Source organism: Ambystoma mexicanum, chromosome 5p, assembly GCF_040938575.1.
Source record: "Ambystoma mexicanum isolate Mex_15411 chromosome 5p, UKY_AmexF1_1, whole genome shotgun sequence".
In the NCBI taxonomy this organism is placed as follows: domain Eukaryota; kingdom Metazoa; phylum Chordata; class Amphibia; order Caudata; family Ambystomatidae; genus Ambystoma; species Ambystoma mexicanum.
This window is the reverse complement of record NC_090930.1, coordinates 1362940401-1362964418: the sequence shown is the minus strand read 5'-3', so window position 1 is coordinate 1362964418 and position 24018 is coordinate 1362940401. Positions and strand designations below refer to the sequence as shown.

The window sequence follows — 24018 nt, the reverse complement described above, 5'->3', positions numbered from 1 at the left end:
GAGCGGCAACCCCACAAGAAGTCCAAGTGGCCGAAGAGACCGAAGAGCACATATGCCAGGTGGTGCGCGCCATGAGGGCAAAGGCTGTCAGCATCGAGGACATTGAGTCGGAGACCCACAGAGACCCTTGCTGCGACCTAGTGAAGGATGCCATCATTTCAGGCGACTGGAAGACATTCATGAAGCATACCCACAACAGAACAGTGGAAGCGAAGGGGTTTCTGTGCGGGATGTTCACCGTCAGACAAGATTTGTCAATCACCGAGAGCGGACTGCTGCTGAGAGGCAATCATATCGTCATCCCATTGAGCATACAAGACAGGATAGTGGCACTGGCCAACGAAGGACATCAAGGGATGGCACGGACAAAAGCTCGGATCAGGCACAGGTTATGGTTCCCACAGATCGATGACCGGGTCGAGACACTGATAAGCACGTGCCTACTGTGCCAGATAACTGGGGCCCCACCGGAACCAGAACCCATTCAGTCAGCAGAACGTGGCCGCGCCCGGTGGGAGGCCATTAGCATCGATTTCTGCAAGCTACAGGAAGGCCTCCACCTCCTGGTGGCCATTGACGACCACTCCCGCTACCCCGAGGTCAAAATAGTTGAATCCACAGCAGCAGAGGTGGTCATCCCTGCCATGGAGAAGATGATTGCAACTCATGGTTTGCCAACCACCATCAAGAGCAACAAACGCCCCCCCTTCACGGGGGAGGAATTCAAACAGTATCTGCACGAACTGAATGTAAAGTACCATTGCATCATGCCGAGGTGGCCCTAGGCAAACGAGGATGTAGAACGATTCATGAGGACCATAAACAAAGTGTTGAGAGTGGCGGGGGCGAATGCCAGCCCGTGGAAGATTGACCCTTACCGGTTCCTACGGAACTACCGGGTCACCCCCCACAGCACGACGGGCATACCGCCTGTGGACCTCATGTTTGGAACAGTTATCAAATCCTCGATTCCGCATCATCCTAGCAGGACCCCGGACGAGGTCAATGAGGAGCGCACAGAAAGGAGGAGAAGGAGCGCCAGCGCCCACATGAGCGACAAGAGGAGGGCGAGGCCGTCCGATCACCAGGTGGGTGACCAAGTGGTCATGCTGCGAAATCCAACAAAGTCGAAACTGGACACCAGATACGACAAGCTCCCATGGACCGTCAGTGGCAGGCAAGGAACCATGGTGACTGTGACGAGAGGACGCCGCCAGGTGACGAGAAATGCGTCATGGTTCAAGGCGGTGCCACAGAATCTGTGGACCGATGGCGAGTGCCACCAGGAAGACGAAGAAGCTCAGCCCAGCAAAGAAGAGCCCGCGCCCATCCAGGACCAGGCAGGAGCGGGTGACAGAACGTGGGAACAGTGGAGCTAGCCGGACCTGGGGGACCCAGACAGTGAAGGTGAGCCACCCAATGGGACAGCGGGGGTTAGCCCCCGAGTAGGGCGGTATAGTCTGAGAACTGCTACAAAACCGCCCGCCCGGCTCAATGACTATGTGTGGTAGTCAGCCCCCGTAGACTGTGAGCAGTAAGGACCGTGTGGATTTTGACATTTGGGAAGTTGTTGTGAGTTGAAATTATAGCATTTGTGTTGTTGTTGTTTTGTTTGAAATAAAGGAGTAATGTTGCATCCGCCCTGCGTCCCGCTACGCGGTGACGAGGGGCGCGCTAATAAAAGCTCCGCCCCCGAGTACGGGAGGCAGTTCCGGGCAGACTAACGCATCGTGTGCAGCGTGTTTCTTTAGCTCCCGCAGGAGCTGCGACACAGGCCGCGCGGCCTACCATCACTGGCATCCAGCCCCCACGTGCGCTGGACCATGGGGGCAGGACATAAGTGTCTGAGGCAATTGAATTTAATCTTTTCACGCAGGCAACTGCTGTGCGTGTTAAACTTACACTGCGCATGTGCGTCCTACACACGCTTCTATTGGGCAGAGCCTGTATGACGAGTCAGCTCTTGTCTACAGGTAACTGTATCCTTGCCAAATGTCCAGACTCTGCAGTAACCTTGGTGCTACCTGCCTCCTTCCTCCCATGCTGGATACCTTGTACTTTTTTACATGTCTGTATTAAATCACAATGCCTGCTCCTTTTGATGCTACGTTTGTTTATCTCTCTTTATTTTTAACTTTTCTTTTCATTTGTATTGTTATTGTTGACAACCATTCACGAGTGAGGTATGCATTATTTTTATTATTTATTTTACTTATTTATCTGTAAATATGCTGCATGACGTGAGTGACATGAATTACCTGCTCAATTCAATGCAGGCTGATTTTCTTGAACACCAACATAACCACTTTGATGTGATTATGTAAACTGAAAAATATTACACTAAACATACATTTGAACAAATCATTTTTTCTAATTGTAGGAACTCTGCCGTAAAGGGTCGCATACGTTAGACACAAGAAGCTCAATGGTGGAGAAAGCAGTCAGTGAGCTGATAAATATGTTGCTTGATGCTGATGCCCAGCCGAACCAAGATGATGGCATATCTGGGATTGAAAGCAGAATAGAAAACTGCAGTCAAATTAGTGATAATGGTAAGAGAAGAGAACTGTGTTGGTCCTTTTCTTCTGCTGTTGTTGATCCTTTGTCTGAAGCAAATGCCATTCGAGACCAAGACTACAGCCTTGAATGTATACCTGTGCCAAAATAACATGTGAATTCACTGTTTGCTTAGTCTTGTAAGCAGAACATGATTTTCCTTTTTTTCATCAGCTCTTGAAAAAACTTGCTTCAGCTGAGAAAACCGGTCACTGTAGCAAACGAAGTTGGTGAATATGGAGATTTGATTTTTCCCAGAGGCTGTTGATATAATCAGCAATGGTTTTTCACCACTGTAATTTCACACTTGTGGAAAGAGCTTCAATTCCTCAGCGAGGTGGAGAACGGGGTCCATCGTTATGTCGGCTTATTTATATATTAGTTGATCCACACCCTATTTAAGGATGCTTAAATGCCCACCCTGATTACGATCCGCACAATCAACTTTTATATTTTGAGTTTCATTTTCTATTCTTGGACAACCCTCAGTTTAGGAATTTAGCATGTAACCATCCCTCTGCCACACTTTGAATCAAGAAACAAGCTGGTTTGCAGTAACAATTTCTTTTCTTAAATAACCTTGCATCAAAATAATGTGACTGGGGATCCCCCACTTAAAATATGGTGCGACTACACCCACACCTCAATCTAAACTGGTTAGACTATACACTTTTCTCTATATGTAAGCACACAACCTGACATACTAAATCAAACAATCACAGCAGCAAACTATGCTTACTTTAAACTCGCATCCAACGTTAAATCAAAATGTCAAGCAGAATTAAGTTTAAAACAAAACAATTTACTGCAGTTACATCTCACAGAAAATATTCTTTGTTTCCTGAGTTGATTTAAATACAAAATGGTGATCTGATAAACTATCGGTTTCTAGCTTAGGCCTAGACACTACTTGACCAATTTTGATTGGGTTATACTAATCTATGCAAATATGTGCCATGTAAAGCGCTTTGGATTAAAGCGCTATATAAATGTCAAATTATTATTATATTGACACCATCCTCTATGAGGTTGGTTGGATTTGTTGCAAACAATTGTAAAGTCTTTGGTTTCTCAGAATTTCTGTTGCTTTTGGTGGGACAGTGGAGCCTAACTCACTCACTGTTTTCAGGGAATCTGGTTCATCCTCACAAAGCATCTGTTAAATGTGCAAGATTACTGGCGGTGGGTGTGTATTGGATTTCAAGACTGTAATTCTAGGTGATGATACAGGCTTTCTGATCTTAGTTCTGTTCTCAAAAAATGGTTCTTTCGGTCTACCATCGTGGCCAAAATGATAATTTTACATGGATGGAAAAGTCAAATCCCCCCTTCTTTTGAGGACTGGGTTGAGGAGATGCACTGTCTTTCAAGGACTGAAAAAATGATTTTCAAGTTGAAACATAAGCTGTCATTGTATGGAAATATTTGGAATGTGTTCAATGACTCCTTTTAAGCTGGATGAATTATTATTATTATTTTTTCTTCTCCTGGATTCATTATTATACCTGCTCAATGGTTTGTCTTTTGGTATATGTAAAATTGTAAATAAATCAAATAAATAAAAAAATGTAAAAACAATGTCTTAATTAAAGAATAGATATGAATTACTCTATTAACTGTGACAGACACCATTCATAGAACATGTTATTCCACATTCAATTTAAGATCTCTTCCAGAGATACCAAATTGCATGAGAAAGTTCTAATACAGAGATTTTACTTAGGGTTTCAGTTTTAATTATAAATCACAAAGCACATACACCTTGCATTATGTTCCTTTTGTCAGTGGGATATGTTTTAAATAGTGCTCCTGCCATACTTTTAAATGTTATCAAAGATTTTATTAATCCTCAGGAGACATGTCTAAATAATCTTTGGGCAAAGGCTCTCATTTTATGTCTGTCTTTCAAGGACCCATTAGGTAAGCCCTCCCTTCAGTCTTTGCACCTGGTCCAAAATACCTCTAAAGTATTCCGGTCCTGCTTTGGGAAAGGTCTCTGCATTCAGTCCCCTCTAGATAAGGCCTATTTAAAGAGTTTTCCACATCAGCTATTTCAAGTTGGAATCCAATCTGCTTCCTTCCCACGGGACGGGCTCTCTTGCTTCTCCGTTTTCTCAAAACTCCCCCTTCTTCCTATGTGTTTCAGTTTAGAAAGCCACCAAACTCCACCCATAGGCAAAGGGTGAGTACAGCTGAGTCCTATTGGTCAATGTATTTGTTTAGTCTCTATTCCCAAGGGAAAATGACACATGTCAACCCATGTCTTTCCTATTTAGTCTTTCACATCAGAAAGGAGCATCTGTCCTAACTTGTGGTTTTATTTCTAACTAAGTCGTCCTCTCAGCATCTGACATCACTGAATTACAGATTTTAGGCAGAATAATTCCCGAATGTTATAAATCTAGATTTTGTTCACAGTTTATAAAATCATATTTTCATGGGTCTTTCACTATGTATCCTATTCTGTCCCATCTCTTTAGAATGTACCATTGCAATGTTTTGACTCTAATATTTGTAATGTATTCTCTCCTCTGACGGATTCCTCATCTATGAGAAACCTATCCACATCTCAGCTGCTCTTCGGAAACTTTTCTGCCACCAAGGAATGTAGCGCGTCTCTGCATCGACTACTTCCAAAACCTCAACGCACCCCGAGCTGCACATATCAGGGTCAGTATATATTGAGGTGCCGCGCCCTGTGTACCTTTGCCTAGCCAATTCTCCACCCAAGAGGAATGGTAACAATTTTACCAGAAGATGCTTGACATCTTCGCCAAGGCACCAGCAGCTTCAGCCTTTGCAGTTTAGCCAGCCTTTGCACCTTAGACTCTAGTGATGGTGCTGGTGGCTTCGGCCCCGGTGCCTACCACATCTTCCATGACCGGCAGGGTGCCTGCTGTGGTCTACTCCCTCACGCCTACAGGCTTGGGCCTGGACAGAAAGAGGGAAAACCTTCCCCACTGCCTGACTCTGAACTCGTGAACACTTCTTGCCCCTTGGGCAAATTCTCTTTTGACCTTTGGACTGCTGTAGCGAATGTTGCTGAGCATACCCTTGAGGGGGAGATGAGTGGCGGCTTCCTGTCTATCGTGACAGACGGCAGGGAGTCTTCCCACCTGATTTTGCAATCTGGGTTGGACACGACTGACTGCACGGCAGGTCTATCGCCATAAGTGCAGTGCTCAGATGCCACTCGTGGATGAGGACGCCTGACTTCACACATGATGTTCAGGCTGCGCTACTGGTTATGCTCTTTGATGGCCAAAATCTGTTTGGGGTGAAAGCAGATGACACCCTCCAGAAATTTCAGTCATCAAAGGCCACAGCAAAGTCATTGGGACTAGCTGTTCCACAGCCCGCCGCATCCTCTGGCAAAAGGCAGTCGATTTCATCCCTCAGGCTTCTATGCCCCGAGTGGTTTTGGCCACGCAGCCCCTTGAAGACTACAGGGAATTTGCTTCCTGAAGGATAAAGGTAGAAGTGCCCCCAGAGGAGGAGCGGCAGCAGCCACATGCACCCCTCTGTGAGGTTTTCTGTCACAGTTCTCCAGTGCGGGAGACTTTCCCTGTTCAGCACAGAATGGGTCAATACCACGTCAGATGCTTGGGCCTTCAGGGTCATTGAACAGGGTTACTGTCTCGCTGTAAGGGCTTGCCCACCTTCATCGCCCTTCCTTCTTTCTGCTCGCTGCTTCTGTGGTGGCTTGGACAGAAAGCGTTGCAGCGATACTTGCAGACTCCATCACCCAGACAGCCCAGGGGCCGTGCACACATGATTGGTCACGCTTGTGTTTCCCGCGAAGCGACTCGGACACGCGTTACGTTGCATAAGCATTTGTATTTAAACAGATCAAGTCAGCTGTGTGGCGCTCCTTAACTGTTACATTCTGCTGGTGAGATACCCTTCCTGTTTGTTACCTTCTTTGATTGTTTCCGGATTTTTGACCCCTGCTTTGTTTCATCGTATTGCATTGCCGTGCCCCTGCTTGTCATGACGCTTGTCTCCTCTTATCGCGACTGATCTTTTGGCGTCCTGTGACCTCTGCTCTTGCATCCCTGACTGCTAACGGTTTATCCTTCAATTGTCTATTACCTTGACTCAATTTCTTTTCCCACAGATGATCTGGCTTCCCATTCTGTTTCTTCATGCCACCTCGCCTGGACAGGAACTGTTTTTCTATGGATTCTTCCCTCAAGTGATACAGAACTTTTTTCTCCCCTCCATGGACTGAACAGTAGTTTGTATCTTCCTGCTCTCCCTATGAATTGCACCCTTGTCCCGTACAGGGCAGGTGTACTCTTCTCATGGACTCTATTTTCATCAAGCAAATTCTGGCATTATCATTTGGAACACCTGGCTTTGCAAACTTCCTGGCAGGACACATCCAAGTAGGTTCTCTGCCTCCTTCTCTGCAATACCAGGTAGGAACTGGTTACTGTTAGAAGGTGGTGTTTATTACTGAATGTCCGTTGATTATCTGAGGTATTGATAGCGCTGCATATTTTCTTTCCTCCTTTCTAGCTTTGCTGGTTGCTCCTGCCATTTCACCTGAGCCCCTAGCCTGTCAGGTTGTTTTCACATCACTGTGGGCTGCGCTCTCGGTGGGGAAAGTCACCCTGTGAAAGGAGACCCCAGTTGGTACATCAACTGGGGTTATCAAGAGTTGGAAACCATCCTGACACTCCCTTTTGTGCAGCGGCCTGAAGAACACTGCCCTTTTACTAGCAACTTTCCTCCAGTTCCGATCCTCTTTGAAAAGGTCTGTCAACTTCTGTCGAAGAGTGCGATAGCACTGATACCGCACTCAGAAAGAGGCCAAGGGTGGTACTCCACCTATTTTCTGGTGCTAAAGAAGGACGGGGGCTTGGCACCATTCTGGATCCGAGGCTGTTGAATTTGTCCCTTCATAAGGAGAAGTTCAAGATGTTTTTTCTAGCTCAGATCCTGCAAGCCCTCGATCTGCAGGACTGATTGGTATCACCGGACCTTCAGGATGCCTAAGTAGCGATTAATCAGAAACACAAGAAGTACCTGAGGTTCGTGGTGGGCCAACATCACTACCAGGTCAAAGTCCTGCCATTTGGGCTTTCTTCGGCCCCCAGCGTTTTCACCAAGCTACTAGCAGTGGTGGCTGCTCGCCTCAGGAGATAGGGCATTCATGTCTTTCTCTACCTGGATGACTGGCTCCTCCAATCCCGCTCCTCAGTTCTAGTGTCAGAGCATCTTCTGTGCATATGCACTCTATTGCACATCTTGGGCTTTCCCCTGAATTTAAAAAAGTCTCAGGTTTCGTCGCCCCATTCTTTCCGATTTATTGGAGCAGTCTTTGGCACTCACCTGGGCAGGGCTTTTCTGCCCAAGGACCGAGTGGCTAACATCTTTCGAATGGTGAATGTCCTCCAATACTGAGAATAAGTCCCGGCCTCAACCTTCCTGAGCCTACTGGGCCTCATGGCCTCCTACATCCTATTTGCTAGAGGCGAGGCTGCCCATGAGATCGGTTCAGGGGCTTCTCCGTTGCCAGTGGTCACACTTTTAGGGCAACATATCCTACCTTTTACAGGTTTAGGATCAGGTGGCTCAGGAGCTTGCAGGGTGGGCCGTCTGAGACAACATTGCTGAATGGGACGTTGTTTTGTCAACCATGGACCTGGGTGATGGTGGTCATGGATTTATCTCTGACTGACTGGGGTGCTCTCTTGTCGGATCTGACTGTGAGTGTACTGTGACCTCGTGCAGAGTCTCAGGAACACATCAGCTTGCTGGAGCTGAAGGCAATCAGGCTGGTCCTGGTCTCATTCCTCCCCCCTATAAAACGTAAGACTCTGCTGATTCTGATGGACAACACAGTGCCCATGCACTACCTCATCAAACGAGAGGCTGTGGTGTCCTTGCTTCTGTGCAGAGAAGTAATGCGAGTGCGGTTCTGGGCTTTGGAGAACGGCATCTCTCTGATGGCAGCCAATCTTGCCAGAATAGAGAATGTCACAGCAGACCGACTTCAGCCTCCCATGAATGTGAGCTCTGCCTGGAAGTTATGGAGGAGGCCTTCTCCTTTTGGGGAACTCCTCAAATGAACCTGTTCACTTGAGTGTGAACAGGAAGTGCAAGTTGTTCTTCTCCTGGGAATTTCTTCGTCAGTGAGCACTGGGGGACGCACTGACGGTCAAGGGGACTTTTCACCTTCTTTAGCCATTCCCGCCAATCCCTGTCATTCCGCTGGTTCTAAGGAGATCACGCCTGTTCGGAACCATGTTGATCCTGATGGCTCCAGACTGGGCCCAGAGAATGTGGTATCCGGAGTTGCTGGACAGGTCCATCTGCCCTTCCTGGCGCCTTCTGAGGAAAGTCGATTTGCTCTCCCAATTGGAGTGGCCGATTCTCCACCTGAACCTCAGCAGCCTCAACCTTCATGCTTTGCTACTGAAAGGCTGTGATACAAGGAGTGGGACTAGTCAGATGACGTGATTTCTCCTTTCAGCTCAGAGACCCACTACAAAATCTATTTATGACTGCAGATAGCATACATTTCAGCTTGGTGTTGGGAGAGGTATGTGAAGCCTTTATTTGTCCCTTATCCCCTGTTTTGGATTTTGTGTTGTCCTTGGTCTAAGCTGGTCTGCCGTTTGGCACTGTTAAGGAATACCTTTCTTCTATTTAGGTTTTCAAGAGGTCCCCAGGACAGGGCTTGTTTTCCACAATTCCTAATGTCATGCAGTTCTTGCAGGGTTTGTGTAACCAGTTTCGTCCACCCAAGAATGTTGTTCCAGTATGGCATTTAAATTTAGTTTTGACATTCTTATGGGAGCTCCGTTTGAGCTCCTCTATTCCTGTTCTTTTAGACTGCTCATCATTAAGGTAATTTTCCTGGTTGCCATCTCTTCCGCGAGACAGGCGAGTGAACTCTAGGCATTATCTGTTAAACCTCCCTGCTTGGTTTTCTCCAAGGAGAAGGTGACTTTGAGAGTGAGGTACTCTTTTCTTTCGAAAGTGTTCTCAGAATTTCATCTCTGTCAAAATATCCATCTTCCTGTGTGTTTTCCTCTGCCTCATCCTTCTAAGGCAGAGGAGAGATTTGATCGGCTATCCCCGGTTCGGGCTCTCAGCTTCTATGTCTTCCAGACGAGAGAGGCTAGGAAAGATGACCAGCTTTTCTTTGGTTATGCTGGGGCTTGTGCTTGCAGAACTGTGACCAAATAGATCCTATCAAGGTGGAACATTCCCTGCATCTCGGAATGCTATGATCTGGCTGGAAAGGATGGGCCTGAGGTTCTCAGAGCACATTCTACCAGAGGAGTGGCTGCCACCACTGCCCTGCAGAGGGGAGACCCTGTCCTGGACATCTGCCAGGTAGCCACATGGGTGTCTCTGCACATGTTTGCTAATCATTACTGCTTGCATTGCGTTTTGGGACAAGATGCTCGCTTTGGTAAGGCAGTCCTCCAGAGTCCACTGGCCTAGGTGGTGTCCTTGCTCTCCTCCCTCATCCAGATGTCCATACTGCCTTCGGAGTCTATCATAGATGAGGAATCTGTGGGAGGAAGGAATCCATTAAAAGAACAAATTACTTACCTCTCGATAATGTTCTTTCTGATGGATGTTCCTCCCACAGTTTCCTCAACACACCCTCTCTACCTGCCCCTCTTGGTAGATAGCTAGTACCCCATCGGTTCAGCGGTCCCTCAGCATCAGAGTGCCAGAAACAAAGGGTGGAACTGTGGTCACGGGGCACAGCGCCTCAATATATACTGGCCCGAGGCGCTTCAGACAGAGCCGACACAAAGCTGCGCTGTGCCCCCTAGTGAGAGAAAGGTTTCCAAAGTGCAGCTTTGCTGAGGCTAGGATTATAGATGAGGAATCTCCATCAGAAACACCATTACCGAGGGGTAATTTGATCTTCAGTTACAAAACTTCACTTCATGCCAGTAATCGTCATATGCATGGATGCAGCATAAAGCCACAATAAGGCACATATATTTTTTTTGTAATAGAACATTTGGAAGCCACCCTCTCACCAGGGTGCTGCATACCAAAAGACTTTGAAGTGCAGGCTTAGAGAAGGGGGGTTTAGTTTGTCAGGCAGGAAAATAACACAAGTGAGGAATGTTTCCTCCGTCTTGGTGTTCTGTGGGCTTCTCTTTCCTATCTGTCTCCTACACTTTCTACACAAGCAAAGCACTTTGGCTATGTTGCCAGTAGGCTAAAGTCACTTGTTATCTTAGCAGGGATTTGATCAATTAAAGCGGGCTTGCTTTTACCAAATCCTGTTGGTCTTTTGAGTGTATAAGTAAGGGGTCTCCCACTCCTTCAAGGACTTCATGAAGAATTTGTTTGAAGTCTGCTGGGAGACCAGTCCTTTCCGGGGTCCTCCAGTTGTGAGGTGAAGGCAGGTATCAAAGTCAGGGGCAAGCTCTGTTCCCTACTGATCCCCAAGGCACATTGGGGGTGAACTGATGTTGGAGGAAGACCTGCCTCTCTCTGCCAACTGCACTGGTTCCCAGGCTCCCCAGTGGAGGTGATGCACTACCGCAGGTGCTAACTATCCTCAGTTAGGTTGGAAGTGAAGAGAACAAGGACCAATCATGTCCCTGAGCCCCTGGATTTGAACTACCAGGACTTGTGATACTGCTTTTGGCATTTCTTTGAAACTCTTGCAACTGCTGTTTCTGCCCCTGGAACCAGTTTGCTGCTCCACCACACCAGCTGAGCAGGTTGCTTGCTCTAGCTAGAACAAGAAGCTCAACTCTGCAAAAGATTTCAACCGATACATCTCGAACCACACCTCAGACCACCAGCATCTTCATCATCAGCCCAAGTTTGAACCTAAAACCAAGCCTGGTGGCCTGATCGACCCGCATCCTTAGAACATTGCATGAAACCCCAACGAGCTTGACCACAAACCCAACATAACGCCTTGTCGCCCTCTGGATCACCATGACTTCCTGCAGCATCCAAACCTAGTTCAATGCGCTTTCACAACATTAAGAAGCCTGGTTTGATGCTGTTGAACCCCCAAGAACTCAGAAAGGTGCTATTGCAAAGCACCAGCCCATTTGGTCCAATTCCTGGCCCCCTGGAGACTGCTAAGCCCTCCATTTGAATCTTTTCTCAACCAAGATATATCCTTTTGTTAACATTATTGTGATTTGTCTGCATTTCCCGTTATTTCTGCTACATTACCTGGAGTGGTTGCATCATTTTCAGTCTCCATTTTCTGTGTTCGTTCCACAGAAGTAGCTTTTTGGTGATGTTTTTATAGTACAGTTATTTCAAATGGTATGTTTTTTTTAACAACCAGCAGTGATCAGTGGTGCAGCTTGACAATCCACGTTACACATTGCAGGAGTTATGAGGTTCTTTCCTCTAGCATGTCAGTGCGGGTTTGCTGCATGAGAGGCCGAATGCATCTTCTTGCTTGAGGGGGTTGTCCTGTGGTCAAGATTCCCTTTGATGGGCTGCCGGCAGGAGGTGTGTAGCACGAGGCCTAAAGCCGAGGAGTGGCATGTGAGCAGTCTGTGTCACAGAGGCTGAGAGGGGCATGGATAGCGAGCAGCGCATCGCTTGGTATTATCATACTGAAAACAGGTCTCTGCCTTCGTTCTTACTAAGCTGTTGAATGAGGGAGACTGTGCGTGTAGAGCAGCAGCGAGTACTCTTTTGCTCACCCACCACGTGTATTCAGTGTTGCCAGTAGATGAGTGGAAATGCAGGATAAGTCCCTTGGATCCACGGAGGTTGTGGGCAAAGTACCTACACATAATAGTATGAAGGGTAAAAACAAAGTTAAACATTACCACCTAAGAAGTTCTGAACAATCGTTAATAGATAAGGAAGTGGAAACAACTTTACCCGATAGTGGGATATAAGTGCCCTCCTTCGCCCAAGCGAAAATGTCAGTGTTTTCCCCCCAGAATACAGCAAGTTGTCTGGGTCGAGAATGCTTGCCAGGATAGTATGCCGTTAGAGGAGGTGGCACCAGGTGGGTAAGAGCTGACATTTCAGGGACTCAAGCGGAATTGGAAGCAAGCATCCCATTGACAAATGTTTGTATTAGCCTGGAGAATGAAATTAGAATCGCAGAAAGCATGTATGAGTGATTAAGCATGTCTCCTGGCCTTTGCAAGAAGGATAGGCAATTGTTATTCTGGACTCTGTTCCTGTGTCCGAGCTCCCAGAGGAGCTTTAATTCCTGGCGAATGACCGGTCCTCATTGCCATTTCAGGGCAATGATGTAAGCCTTGGGGAGGCATCAGAGGCGGGCATGAGTTCGCTGGCAGCATTGAATATATTGAACGTATAGTGACTACAATCTATGACATGACCTTGAATAACATCCCCAGGAAAGAAATCAAAATGGAAAACTGATATAGGCGAAGAACTGGGGGACGCAAGGTGGAAATCTATGTGTCTACATACTAAGAAATGGAAATTAACTCTTGCTGCAAGCTGATCCAGCTCAAAATCCTCCATCGGACATACCTAGCACAACCGGTCCAGGCAAACTTTGATGGAAAATGTCCTAGGTGTAAGAGCAATAATGACGATTTCATACATATTCTGTGGAAATGTCTGCATTTAGTCACCTTCTAGACCCTGTTTGCGGAAGCAATGCAAAATATGATTAACAGCAGGATCCCGTTAAATATTCCATGTTGTATGTTTGGAAGGATGCCGGGTGTTTCTAAGAGCAGAAAGAAATTGCAGTCTATTTGTATGCTACTGGCAAAACATTGTATATTAATGTTCTGGTCGAGCGCCATAGCCCCAACACTGTCTAAATTGTTAAGAGACCTGGCTTGGTGCTGCGATTTAGAGCAGGAGTATTGTAGGGCAATACCATTAGGTTTTCGACCTTCAGACATCTTGGAACCAGTACGGGCGATGATTTCTTCAAGGGAGGAAGTAGTTTGAAGAGAGCAGATCACGATGAGGGGGCAATGTTCAGAAAATGCATGTTATATTACTGTGGTGGCTCTGGTGTTGATGGGAAAGAGTTTGTTTAAAGTTTGGGAGGTTGTGGGGTACGGGTGAGCCTCTACTCATGGTTTAAATGCAAAAAAGTGAAATGTATTGCAAGGACTTAACTCTCTATGGGCCTCATTACGAGTTGGCCGGAAAATCCGGCTCAATTACCGGCATGGCGGGAAGTGCGTGTCTGTGCACTCAAGAACCTGCTAACAGCAGCCGATCACGAGTGCGCGAGCACGCGCATCCCCCATGCCGGTAGTGGAAAAACCGCCAACCCGGTAACGGCCCACCAACCCCCCTATACCGGCATTGTGGCTTGCGTCCACTCCGTAACCGCCTTCAATGAACCACTAAAAACCGGCACGGTAACTCCAGCACAGAATCCCCGTGTTCGCAAAACCGGACACGGAAATTACGTCATCGCGCAGGAACGGGAAATGGGCCGGCGGCCATCTTTAAAAACACAATCCATTGCAATCCTCCACAACCACCACTCTTCCCGTTTCGTCGTGTGTCAGAATAGCATCATCATGTCCAAGGCCAGCAGGAAGTCCACCCAGAGGAAGAGGAAGCAGCGTTTCTCAGACACTGAGCTCACCCTGCTCCCCAACACCCTGGAAGTACAGACCTAAAGCATGCGGCCCAAACCTGCAAACAAGAGGTCTGCCTTGAGGTCGCTCAGAGGGTGTCAGCAGTGGGGAGCGCCCCAAGGAGTGTGCGTGACTGCCGGAAGCGCTGGGACGACCTCCGCCCCCGTGTCCAGAGGATCCTGTCGGAGAACCGGAATGCCGCAATGGCGACAGGCGGTGGCCCACACTCCCCAGTCAAATTGATGCCATGGGAGGAGGCGGCAAGTGGTTTCATCGACCCTGAATCCATTGAGGGGTTTGGAGATTAGGAAGCCGGCGCAGCAATCACCACAGAGGAAGGTGAGTGTACCATCACAACCACGTATTACGACACATGATGTGGTCCAACTGATGGAGAAGTTAGAGTGGGCAAGGTGACGCATCAACATATCCATAGAATAATCATTGTCACTCCCTGCACCACATGGACGCTGAGTGACGACCCCAATCCCAACAGAGGTGCCACATGACCCAACCATGCCCATGCACCCACCACACAGAGACCAAACTAATGCTACCCCACCAGCCATGCATTGATTCCCCACATACCCCCTCAGTACACCTAAAACAACAACCCAGAAATGAAATGATGGCTGAATGCATGAACATATCCCACCGCAATTCATCATAGCTGCCATTTGACAACATCACTGATGACCTGCATCTCTTCTATCCCCCAGGCACCGATGATTAAGGTGGACCACTGGACAGGGGTGCAAGCACGTCCAGTGCACGCAAGGGGACCAGGGCCACCGCAACCCACCAGGCCAAGGAAATGGCATCTGCCAAAGCCAGTGTGCCACGCAAGGCACCAACCCTGCAGGGGACACCTGCACCCACTGTACAACAACAGAGAACCACAACAGTGGGAGCCGTGCCGCCAGCCACCAGGGACGTTGTGTCCACAGAGGTGGAAGATGATGCAGATTTGATGTCTGGCACACCCACCACAAGCCACATTGCCAGCCCCCAACTTCTTGCGCAGTCTGAGTGCCTCAATGATCCCTGTCTACATGACTCCGACCTCGGGTAATCAGACTATGCGCTGTTTGAGGACAGTGCCCCGGACGAGGGCTCCGCGCAGGCGCCTTCCACCACCTTGCCTGCCACCACCTTGCCTGCCACCACCTTGCCAGCCACCACTCTGCAAGCCACCACTCTGCCTTCCTCCACCCGGCCAGCCACCACCCTGCCAGCCACCACCCTGCCAGCCACCACTCTGCATTCCTCCACCCGGCCAGCAACCAGCACACCTGCGGACGACACCTCGTTGGAGTCCCGCCTGACAAGGGTAGAGGCCCGGTAGGAGTCCATGCTCCAAATCATGCACCAGCAGGTAGAAGCAGGGAAAGAGGCCATGAGTGCCATTGTAACGGCTATTGCAGCCAATGCTGCTTCAGTGGAGGCACATACGCGTGCCTTCAGGGAGTGCATGGGGTCACTGACAGAGGCCCTCCTTGCAGGTAACGCTCAGATGCAGCGGCCATACCTTGCCACAGACAGTGAATTGACAATAGATACCTCTGCAACAACTACCCCTACCACCTCGTCGCAATCCAGTCCAGTGCGTCTAATGAGGAGGCGCGCACGACGGTCGGCCATGGCACCCCCGAACCAAAGCTTCCAAAGAAGTGAATGCGCGGACAATGACATTGTGGAGAACCACATTGGGGAAGGGAGCACTGTTCGTTGCACATATGGGGACACTTTGCATCTGTGGGGTGGGAGAGGGAGTTCACAGGGGTGTTTTGAGGGTATTATGTCTGCCACATCACGTTTGATTGAAATACATCGTAGTGTGCAAGCATATCATTGTTTGGACTTCATTCTTTTCACACATGTGCATTCATTTTGTTTGGTGTACAGTGGGCCAATTGGGAACATCAAGGTGTGCATGTCCTGATTCAGTGTGTCGTAGACACATTACTCACATCGTCCATGCGTTTCTATGGATTGTGTATATTTTGCATTGGCGCACAGCATGTCTATCCTGGCAGGGGGACTCCTTCGCCTCTGTCTCCATCCCCTTCATCCTCACCCAGTCCATGCCTGTGAATGTGAGGTGGCAGTGTTGCATTCCTTCAGACGCACATGTTGTGCAGCATGACACAGGCCATGGTGATCTGTGCCACCTTCTCCGGCCTACATGGGAGTGCCCCACCAGGCCTGGTTATGCTGCGGAAACGCACCTTCAGCAGGCCAAAGGCCGGCTCAATGTCTACACGGGTACGAGTGTGCACACAACTGTACTCCTCTTCATGGCAGTTCTGCGGGTTACGCACAGGGGTAAGTATCCAAGGCCTCAAGGGATGTCCTCCATCACCTGCAGGTGGAGACGAATCGGTATGTGTTGCTCAGAACTACCACCTTCAGGGAGCACAGTCATGTCAGCGGCTACTTGATGTGGGCATGCACATGTCCCAGTATGTGTAGGAAATGGTCACCTAGATGCAATGTATACTGTAATGGGATGTGGTACACTGGATGGGATTGAATGGAAGATACAGGGTCTATTCCTGCATGCTGAGGGTCATGTGCTGCGGTATTGCGACAATGTGTAGTCTGGAGATTCATGAGGGATATTGTTTGCTATGCATGGTCAGACTAGCCGCATTGCCGTAGTTGCCATCCCATTCAGTCATGCATTGCTTGCCAACACCATGCTGCCCTGGTTGTGCCTCTTACATATTTTATCCGTATGCATAATTCGGGATGTGTGGCACAGTGATGTGTCCTGTTCCGTTCGGCTGGTTCAGGTGAGGAGTGTTTGCCTCTGCATGCATTCCCAAGTCAGTGGCTATTGGTGCACTGGTGTGCTTTCGCACACACACCTTTCCCACCCTGGTGCAGTGGGCCAACTCCCCTACTGCATCCGCACACATCAGTACCCCACAGCATGGCCATGGCCTTGTGGTTCGACTCAGCAAGCTGCCAGGCACGTGGTCCAGTATGTTGCGGCATGTGATGGTGTAGGGTTGACTTGCGCATTACCATGGCTTCATGTGTGGATCCAGGGATTCGGGGACAGCAATGGGTGATGATCTTGCTTGAGTCACATGCCATTTGCACATTGAGGGAGTGGTATTGCTTGCGATTGCGGGACACAGCCTCTATGTTATGGGAATATTACTATTCTACATGGGTGCAGTCGATGGCACCTACGAATTTGGGCATGCATGGCAGTGCATGGAAGCATACTTTGGTTTTGGGTATATCCTGGCCAGTCCGTGATGGGGATTCATGGCTGCCTGTGTGCTTCATGAGGGCATCGTGCACTTGGTTCAGCATACGTGTAGATGGTCGTTGTGAACTGCCATGCAGCTGGCCCGTAGGTGCCTGCGGACAGGTAGTGTAGCACAGACAGCACCCTTGGTGGTGGGGGGATGGCAGTGCGTATTTGTACGTGGATGAAAATGTATCATGTACACTATGGTGGTGATGGTGTCACAGTCCAACCGGTATAGGGTGTGGAGGGGTTTGGTTGGATGGGCTGGGTCTGGTGCGAGGGATTGGTGGCTGCCTACAAGGCACTGGTGTCTGTGCTGGTGGTAATTGCTGGCCCTGTCTCACCCTCCTTCTCCTCCTGCGTCTCCTCTGTGCTGCCTATTGTTGCTGCTGTGTCAGTTGTTGCTGTAGTTGCTGTTGTTGGAGCAGTATGGGCATGTCCAACAGTGCCATGGTTGCAACTGATACTTGGGGCATTTTGGTGTGGGAAGGGTTGTTGTGTGTAGGTGTGCTCAGTTTATACTGGCTCAGCCTACATTGACTGATTCTGTGCTCCTGTGGCAGCTGCCTTGTATCCTGATTACTGTTTGCGGGTGGTCTGAGATGCCTGTGTGGCCGGCATCGTGCAGCACGTGATTACCGGGTTCACGATGCTGGTATTTCCATGTATGCGTAGGTTGTGATTCCCCCCCTTATACCGGCATGCCGGTATTTACTCAATGGAGGGGCGCGTGTACGCGCCTATGCCGCAGTTAACGGAACCGTGGTTTAGGGTGCCGTTCATTCCGGGTTTGGGGGTCGATATGCAACTGAACGGATGACAATGCCGGTATTAGCATACCGGCATCGTTATTCACTTACCAGCATACCTCGTAATGAGGCCCTATGTCAACATTATAGTGCACTTGTTTTCTATTGTGAACATGAACCTATCTAAATAACGTTTAAAAAGAAAATTCACTAAAGGTCCAAGGGCAGTGGCGTATCTTGTCATTGTTTCAAAAATGTTTCCTAGCCCCAGAGAACACGTTATATAGGGATGTTGCTGTAATGATGGCGAAGGGGATGGTATCAACGTTGGCTGAATATGTGGAATGATGGTTAGCAATATTACAGGTTAATGGCTTCCCTAAAGTCGATCTTTTGAATGAGCCTGATAAGGGCAAGAAATCCATGCTTAAATTGGACTGGAGTACTAATTTGGACAAGTGGCCTGGGTACACTAGTCTGAGTCCTTTACAGTATGAACATAAATGGAGGGGTACTATGACTCACTATCTAGAAATCATCCCATGTGCTAGGACAAGGAAGGATTTTTTTACATTTTCGGTGAAACCTGTAACACACGGGTGAAATCCGACTTTGACGTAGCCTGATCCAGGAGAAAATGGCAGAATGCAGCATCTCATTCTCCAACTCTGGGTCGAGCAGTCTTTAAAAAATATTTTTTTGAGAATGTATTTGTTTTGATTCTTTATTGGTTAAAATGTCAATTCAACCATAACAATGTAATCCGTACAAAAGAGAATAAAAACACACAATTATTTAACAAATCATTAATAACATCTAGTGAATAAAACCTGCTTCCAAATGAATACACATTTCAACCCCTGCAATTTCCCCAAAAAGTTCATTCTACTCAATACTAACTTCATAAAAAAATTAAAAAAAATAAACCCTACCATAAAACGAACTGTGCCCCAGTAAAAACCTTATTCATTTAGTCTCAAACAGTTCAAAAAATTCACTGATGCAATGACAATTATATGTCTAGTGTGAGGAACTCATGGTGGCAACAAGTAAGACAGACACAAGTGATCACAGTTCAAGGTTGTTTATTTAACTGTATGCACGGTGGAAAAAACACCTAATCTAACCTAAATCTAAAATGGGAGCAAACGCTGCCCATCAAATGAAAAATAAGGCAGTCCTTGTGGCATTGTGTCAAATAATAAGGGCCTATACTAAGAAACCTATTGCCAAACCTCACAACTAATACAAAAAAGGATGTGGGATAGTTCTCAGGAAAAGAAAGAAGTGTTCGTACATAATATGTCAGGATGCCGTAGCCTGGGACTCCCTTCCCCACGTTTGAAGCACGGGTAAGAGGGGAGCTTGGAGCAAAGCACACACTCAATCTTCCCCAGCACGAGTTAACAGTTCCAATGGCAGCAATGAGGTCCGTCGATGGACAAGTCTCATTCCTCTTGAAAGTCCCTTGCCTTCGAGGGCCTGAAGTATTCTCAAAACAAACAAACAAACTGTCAGGATTAGTCAGGCGAGTACAAAGGCAGCGAATATGGCAAGGGAAATGTGCACTAAATCACACAGTGAATAGCTTCGAATTAAACTACGTGCACACAGGAACAACGACTCATGTATGCTAGAACCCAGGAGTGCAAATAGAGTGTGACAACAAAACCAATATATGAAAAAGGAATGTGGGGTAAGCACTTAAGACCTCCTTATAACTGAAAGGAAAGTCAGCAAACTCTTTACCCACTATGCTCTTACAGATACTGACAGCGCTAAACCCACGTAGCGGGCAAGCGAGGACAGATTCTGTGATCTGACACTCTGTAAAATACTGAATAAGGAACATTCAAACAGTACTCACGAGGACCGGAAAGACCACTAGAATGTCAGTAATTTCACGAACCCTGTAGATCAAACAGGAACCCAGAAGGCTGTAAAAGCAAAGGGTTAAAGATAACAAAATACATAAAACCCTAGTCAGGGGCAAGTATGAATTGTGATGTTAACTTGTGAGGAAAACAAAAGGGGATACACACTGGAACATGTTACAACAACACCCACACCTAATATTCGATGGAAAGTAAATGCAGAAGTGCAATGGAAAATATGGAATGGAATCTGAATAAAGTAGGATCAGGAGCAGGGGAAACGCTATTACAAAAGGAAACCTTTCCCACCCAACCAAGGAAAAAAGGCAGTAAACAAATACTACTAAAGTAAGATTGATGCATCAAGCTTTTCAGTAACCAGGACAGCATAAAGAGACAGAACGCACCGGCAACCTGGGCTGCATCTAAGAGTTAAGCACAGAGAAAGGCTGTCTGCAGACAGAGGAAGACAGAAAGGGAAATTCAGAAAGCATAAATCAATTAGCACATTAATCCGAAATCCAGGACAGAGGAACAAGATACAGGAGCTAAGAACTGGGCACAAAAGCTAGGAACTGGAACTAGGTACAAGGCACAGAAACCAGGAACAAGGAACAGGAGACTAGTCACAACAGGAACACTGCTACAATGACCAGCGCTGGACTGAAGTAAGACTGAGGCTTTTAAAGCTGCTTAACGAGCACACGCCTCAGGTGTGCTGATTGCTGCACCTGCAGCCACAGCTGTTACCTATCCTCCACCCAACCTTGTCCTGCAAGGGTGGAGGTGGAGCAGTGGGCCACGCATTCTGGGAAGCATAGTCATTTGGTTAAAGAAGCATGCTGGCTGCCAGAAACCTGGAATGGATCCGGAAGGGAAGTAGCTTGGAAAATAGGGATTTAGCGCTCCCAATTCATCACAGCACTGTAGCATAAGGTTCGGAGGAAAGGTCCAGTAGGGAATAAACCCCAAATCATGCCCCCAAGTGGTGGGAACGGGAGCGAAGGGAGCGAGTCGTGACAGTATACCCCCTCCTACGGCCGTCTTCGGGTGCCCGCCACCCGCACGAGACATCTTCTTTCCATGATGGGAGTGCTTTTTCTTTGGAGGTGGCACTGATGGAAATGGTGGCCTGTGGGCAAAGGCAGATGGACTTCCATGATAGGAGCGCTTTGTCTTTGGAGGTGGCACTGATGGAAACGGTGGCTTCTGGTGAGGAAGAGACTCATGGTTCGAAGAAAGGCATGAAGGACTTGCAGGACCTGAAGCAGAGTTGGAAGGTCCAGGAAGCACAGTCACTGGGAGTGGACCCTTATAAGTCTTTGAGGAGGGAGGCAGGCTGGTGCAACATGCCTTAGACAATGGTAGAAGCCCTGTTAGCCTTTCTGCCGAGAGTGGACATGCGGGAGGTGAGGAAATTGCTGGCTTCAGGAAAGGTTTATGTTCAGCCATTAGAGAAGGTGGCGGCTGAGGTAGAGGTTCAGATTTTCTTCTGTCATCCATCTGGGAAAAGGCTTGTGGTTGAAAGTGACTAAGGTTTGACTGCACATGTTCTACGCCTTGGAGACCTGAAAGTCCAATGGGTTGTACAAGGCTGGTACTCCTGGTGACAGTCGTGTAGCCACTTTGTTGCACGTGGGATACAACAGCAGGGACGTTTGGCATACTGATAGGAGTGATAGACGCAGTACTTGGTATTTCAGGCACACTCGCAGAAGGAGCAATAACAGACACATTTTGAACTGCAGCAGTCATTCCCTTCCTTTGGCTACTAGCACCCAACTGGTGCTTCTTGGCGGAATTCTGTTGCACAAGTCCTGTAGGTAATACGCCGGTCTGCACCACCCCCTGTGCACACCCAGGTGAGTGGTTCTGACTCATCACTTGGTCCAGCTTGATGACTCTGAAGCGGGAGCTGGCAAAAGTCTCAAACTCTGATGCTGCATTTTTAGGAGGCTCTGATGCTAAAGTGAAGCAGTTGGGAGAATCGTCTTGTGTAAAAGGCAGGCATTCTGATGATCCCCCTGAAGCATAAGAAAGGCAGCCTAGACGTTCATCGACAGTAAATGGTTGGGATTCAGGAGGAATCGCTGGAGCAGAAGAAAATACAGCAGGATCTGATGGTGTAGACAGGTATACCTCTGATATTGGCAGCGAGGCTAAGCAGGATACAGGCGTCTCATGAACTGAAGGCAAATACTCAGTATACTCCGGGACTGAAGACATGCACTTTTGATGGACTACCGGAGGCTCTAAAGCTGAAGGATGATCTGCAGGATGAGTCACTGTAGCTGAAGACAGGCAGGCCAGGGGAAACCTTGAGGCTGAAGGCATGCAAGCTGAAGCACTCTCGGTTGCTGGATACAAACATGTCCAGGTCTTTGGGACTGGCTCTTGAGTAAATGGCAGACATGGCAGCGGTTCATTGGTTGAAGACACGTGTGCCAAAGATGACTGCAGGGCTGTGGATTGGATCATAGAAGAGTCAATGGTTGTAGGAGGACAGACAGAAGTCTCAGAAGTTGACAGACACATTGGTGGCTCAGGAATGGAGGGCACCTTTAGGGCAGTAGACTCCTTGGCACCAGTAACCAAAGACTGAGCTGTACCCTTGCAGTCCCTTTCTTTAGTGGGTGACACAGAGTCTCTTTCTTTGTAGAAGTCAAAATCAACCAGTGGAATCACCATAGTAAAGTCTCTGTTAATCAGGATTTCGTCAATTGTCTATTCCTCTGTTTTAGCTTCTGAAAGAGGCAGATTAACAATCAACAGTTCAGGAATCGCCTGCCGGTTTTTTGGTTCTGTATACTGTGGAATGAGTCCATCAGAACATGAAATCTGTACTGTCTCTGACTGTTCGCATTGATCAGAATTGGCAGAAGGAAGAGTGAACCCAGAGGTAACATCGTTTTCCACATCAGCTTTAACATCTACTTCAGTCTCAGCAGCTGTATCAAGAGCAGGGCCTAAGCCTACTGCAGTGACTGAATCTGTGTATGCCACCATTGTGGATTGTGTTTGGAAATCAGAAGCTTGTATGTGTGCTAGCTCAGAATTATGACAAACTGCTACACAGGAAATTTTAGGTAAAGGAGTGGCTTGTAAATCTTCAGCTAACTGCAATCCCTGACAAACAGCAGAACAATTGTTAGAAACTGTGCCCAGATTAAGCGCTGTGCTAGACGAGAGACCTTCACTCCCAATAGATCTAACATATTGACAAATATCATGGTTTACCAAAGTCTCTGCACTCAGGGGCTGAACAGTGTTCACTTCCTCAACAACAACAGATAAAGTCTGAGGTGTATTCAGTAAAGAGTGCAAGGTTTTATTCTCCTCTTGTAAAGAAATGAATTCTTGTCTTAACTCCTCAAGTTTAGCTCTTAGCATGCCCTGCATTAACTGTACATCACTATCAGTAGGCACAGGGGGAGACATAGTGGCATCAGGGCTGGATCCTGCACTAGCAATCTGGATGTGCGCCGATTGTACATTGTCCTCTACTGCTTGCAGGTTCTGTGATTTATAGTTTCTCTTACCAACTTGGTCTGTGTTTCCCTTAAGCAAACTATTGACATTAGACCTCTTGGCATTAGGGGCTACAGTATGTACCTGTGCAAAGGAGTATGCTTTAGACTGAGGGTAGAAAACAGAAGTTATGCAAGGAACCCCTCCATTCTTTATGTTTGTACCATGAAACTGTTCTATCTGAGGTGAAGCACAACTGGAATCATGGGGTTCAACAACAGAGGTACTCTTGTATAATAAGTCTAACAGTGTGTTGTTTTCTGCGGCTAAGGCTTGCGCTGACATAGAATCTGGATCAAAACAAAAGACAGAACTAGGATCAGGCAATGTAGGATGTGCCATCCTATGGGAAAAATACTTTGCACGTAAATGCCCATTCGTGACAAGGAGTTCATTTAAGTCAGGACTAGTGATTTGATTGTCACAGGTAAATGTAGGGGAAGCTTTCTGTACAAACATGTTAGAGGCCTTGCTGCCTTTCTTTCTTA

At 47.7% G+C, this 24018-nt stretch overlaps 1 protein-coding gene across 1 annotated transcript in view; it reads left to right on the top strand.

Moving 5' to 3' along the window:
* The window catches only part of DNAH5 (dynein axonemal heavy chain 5), a 4235244-nt gene that overhangs the window by 1164787 nt on the left and 3046439 nt on the right, over positions 1–24018 (top strand). The window contains exon 18 of the mRNA XM_069613779.1: positions 2381–2552. Within this exon, the coding sequence (XP_069469880.1) occupies positions 2381–2552 (172 nt within the window). The remainder of the gene's footprint in view (positions 1–2380; positions 2553–24018) is intronic.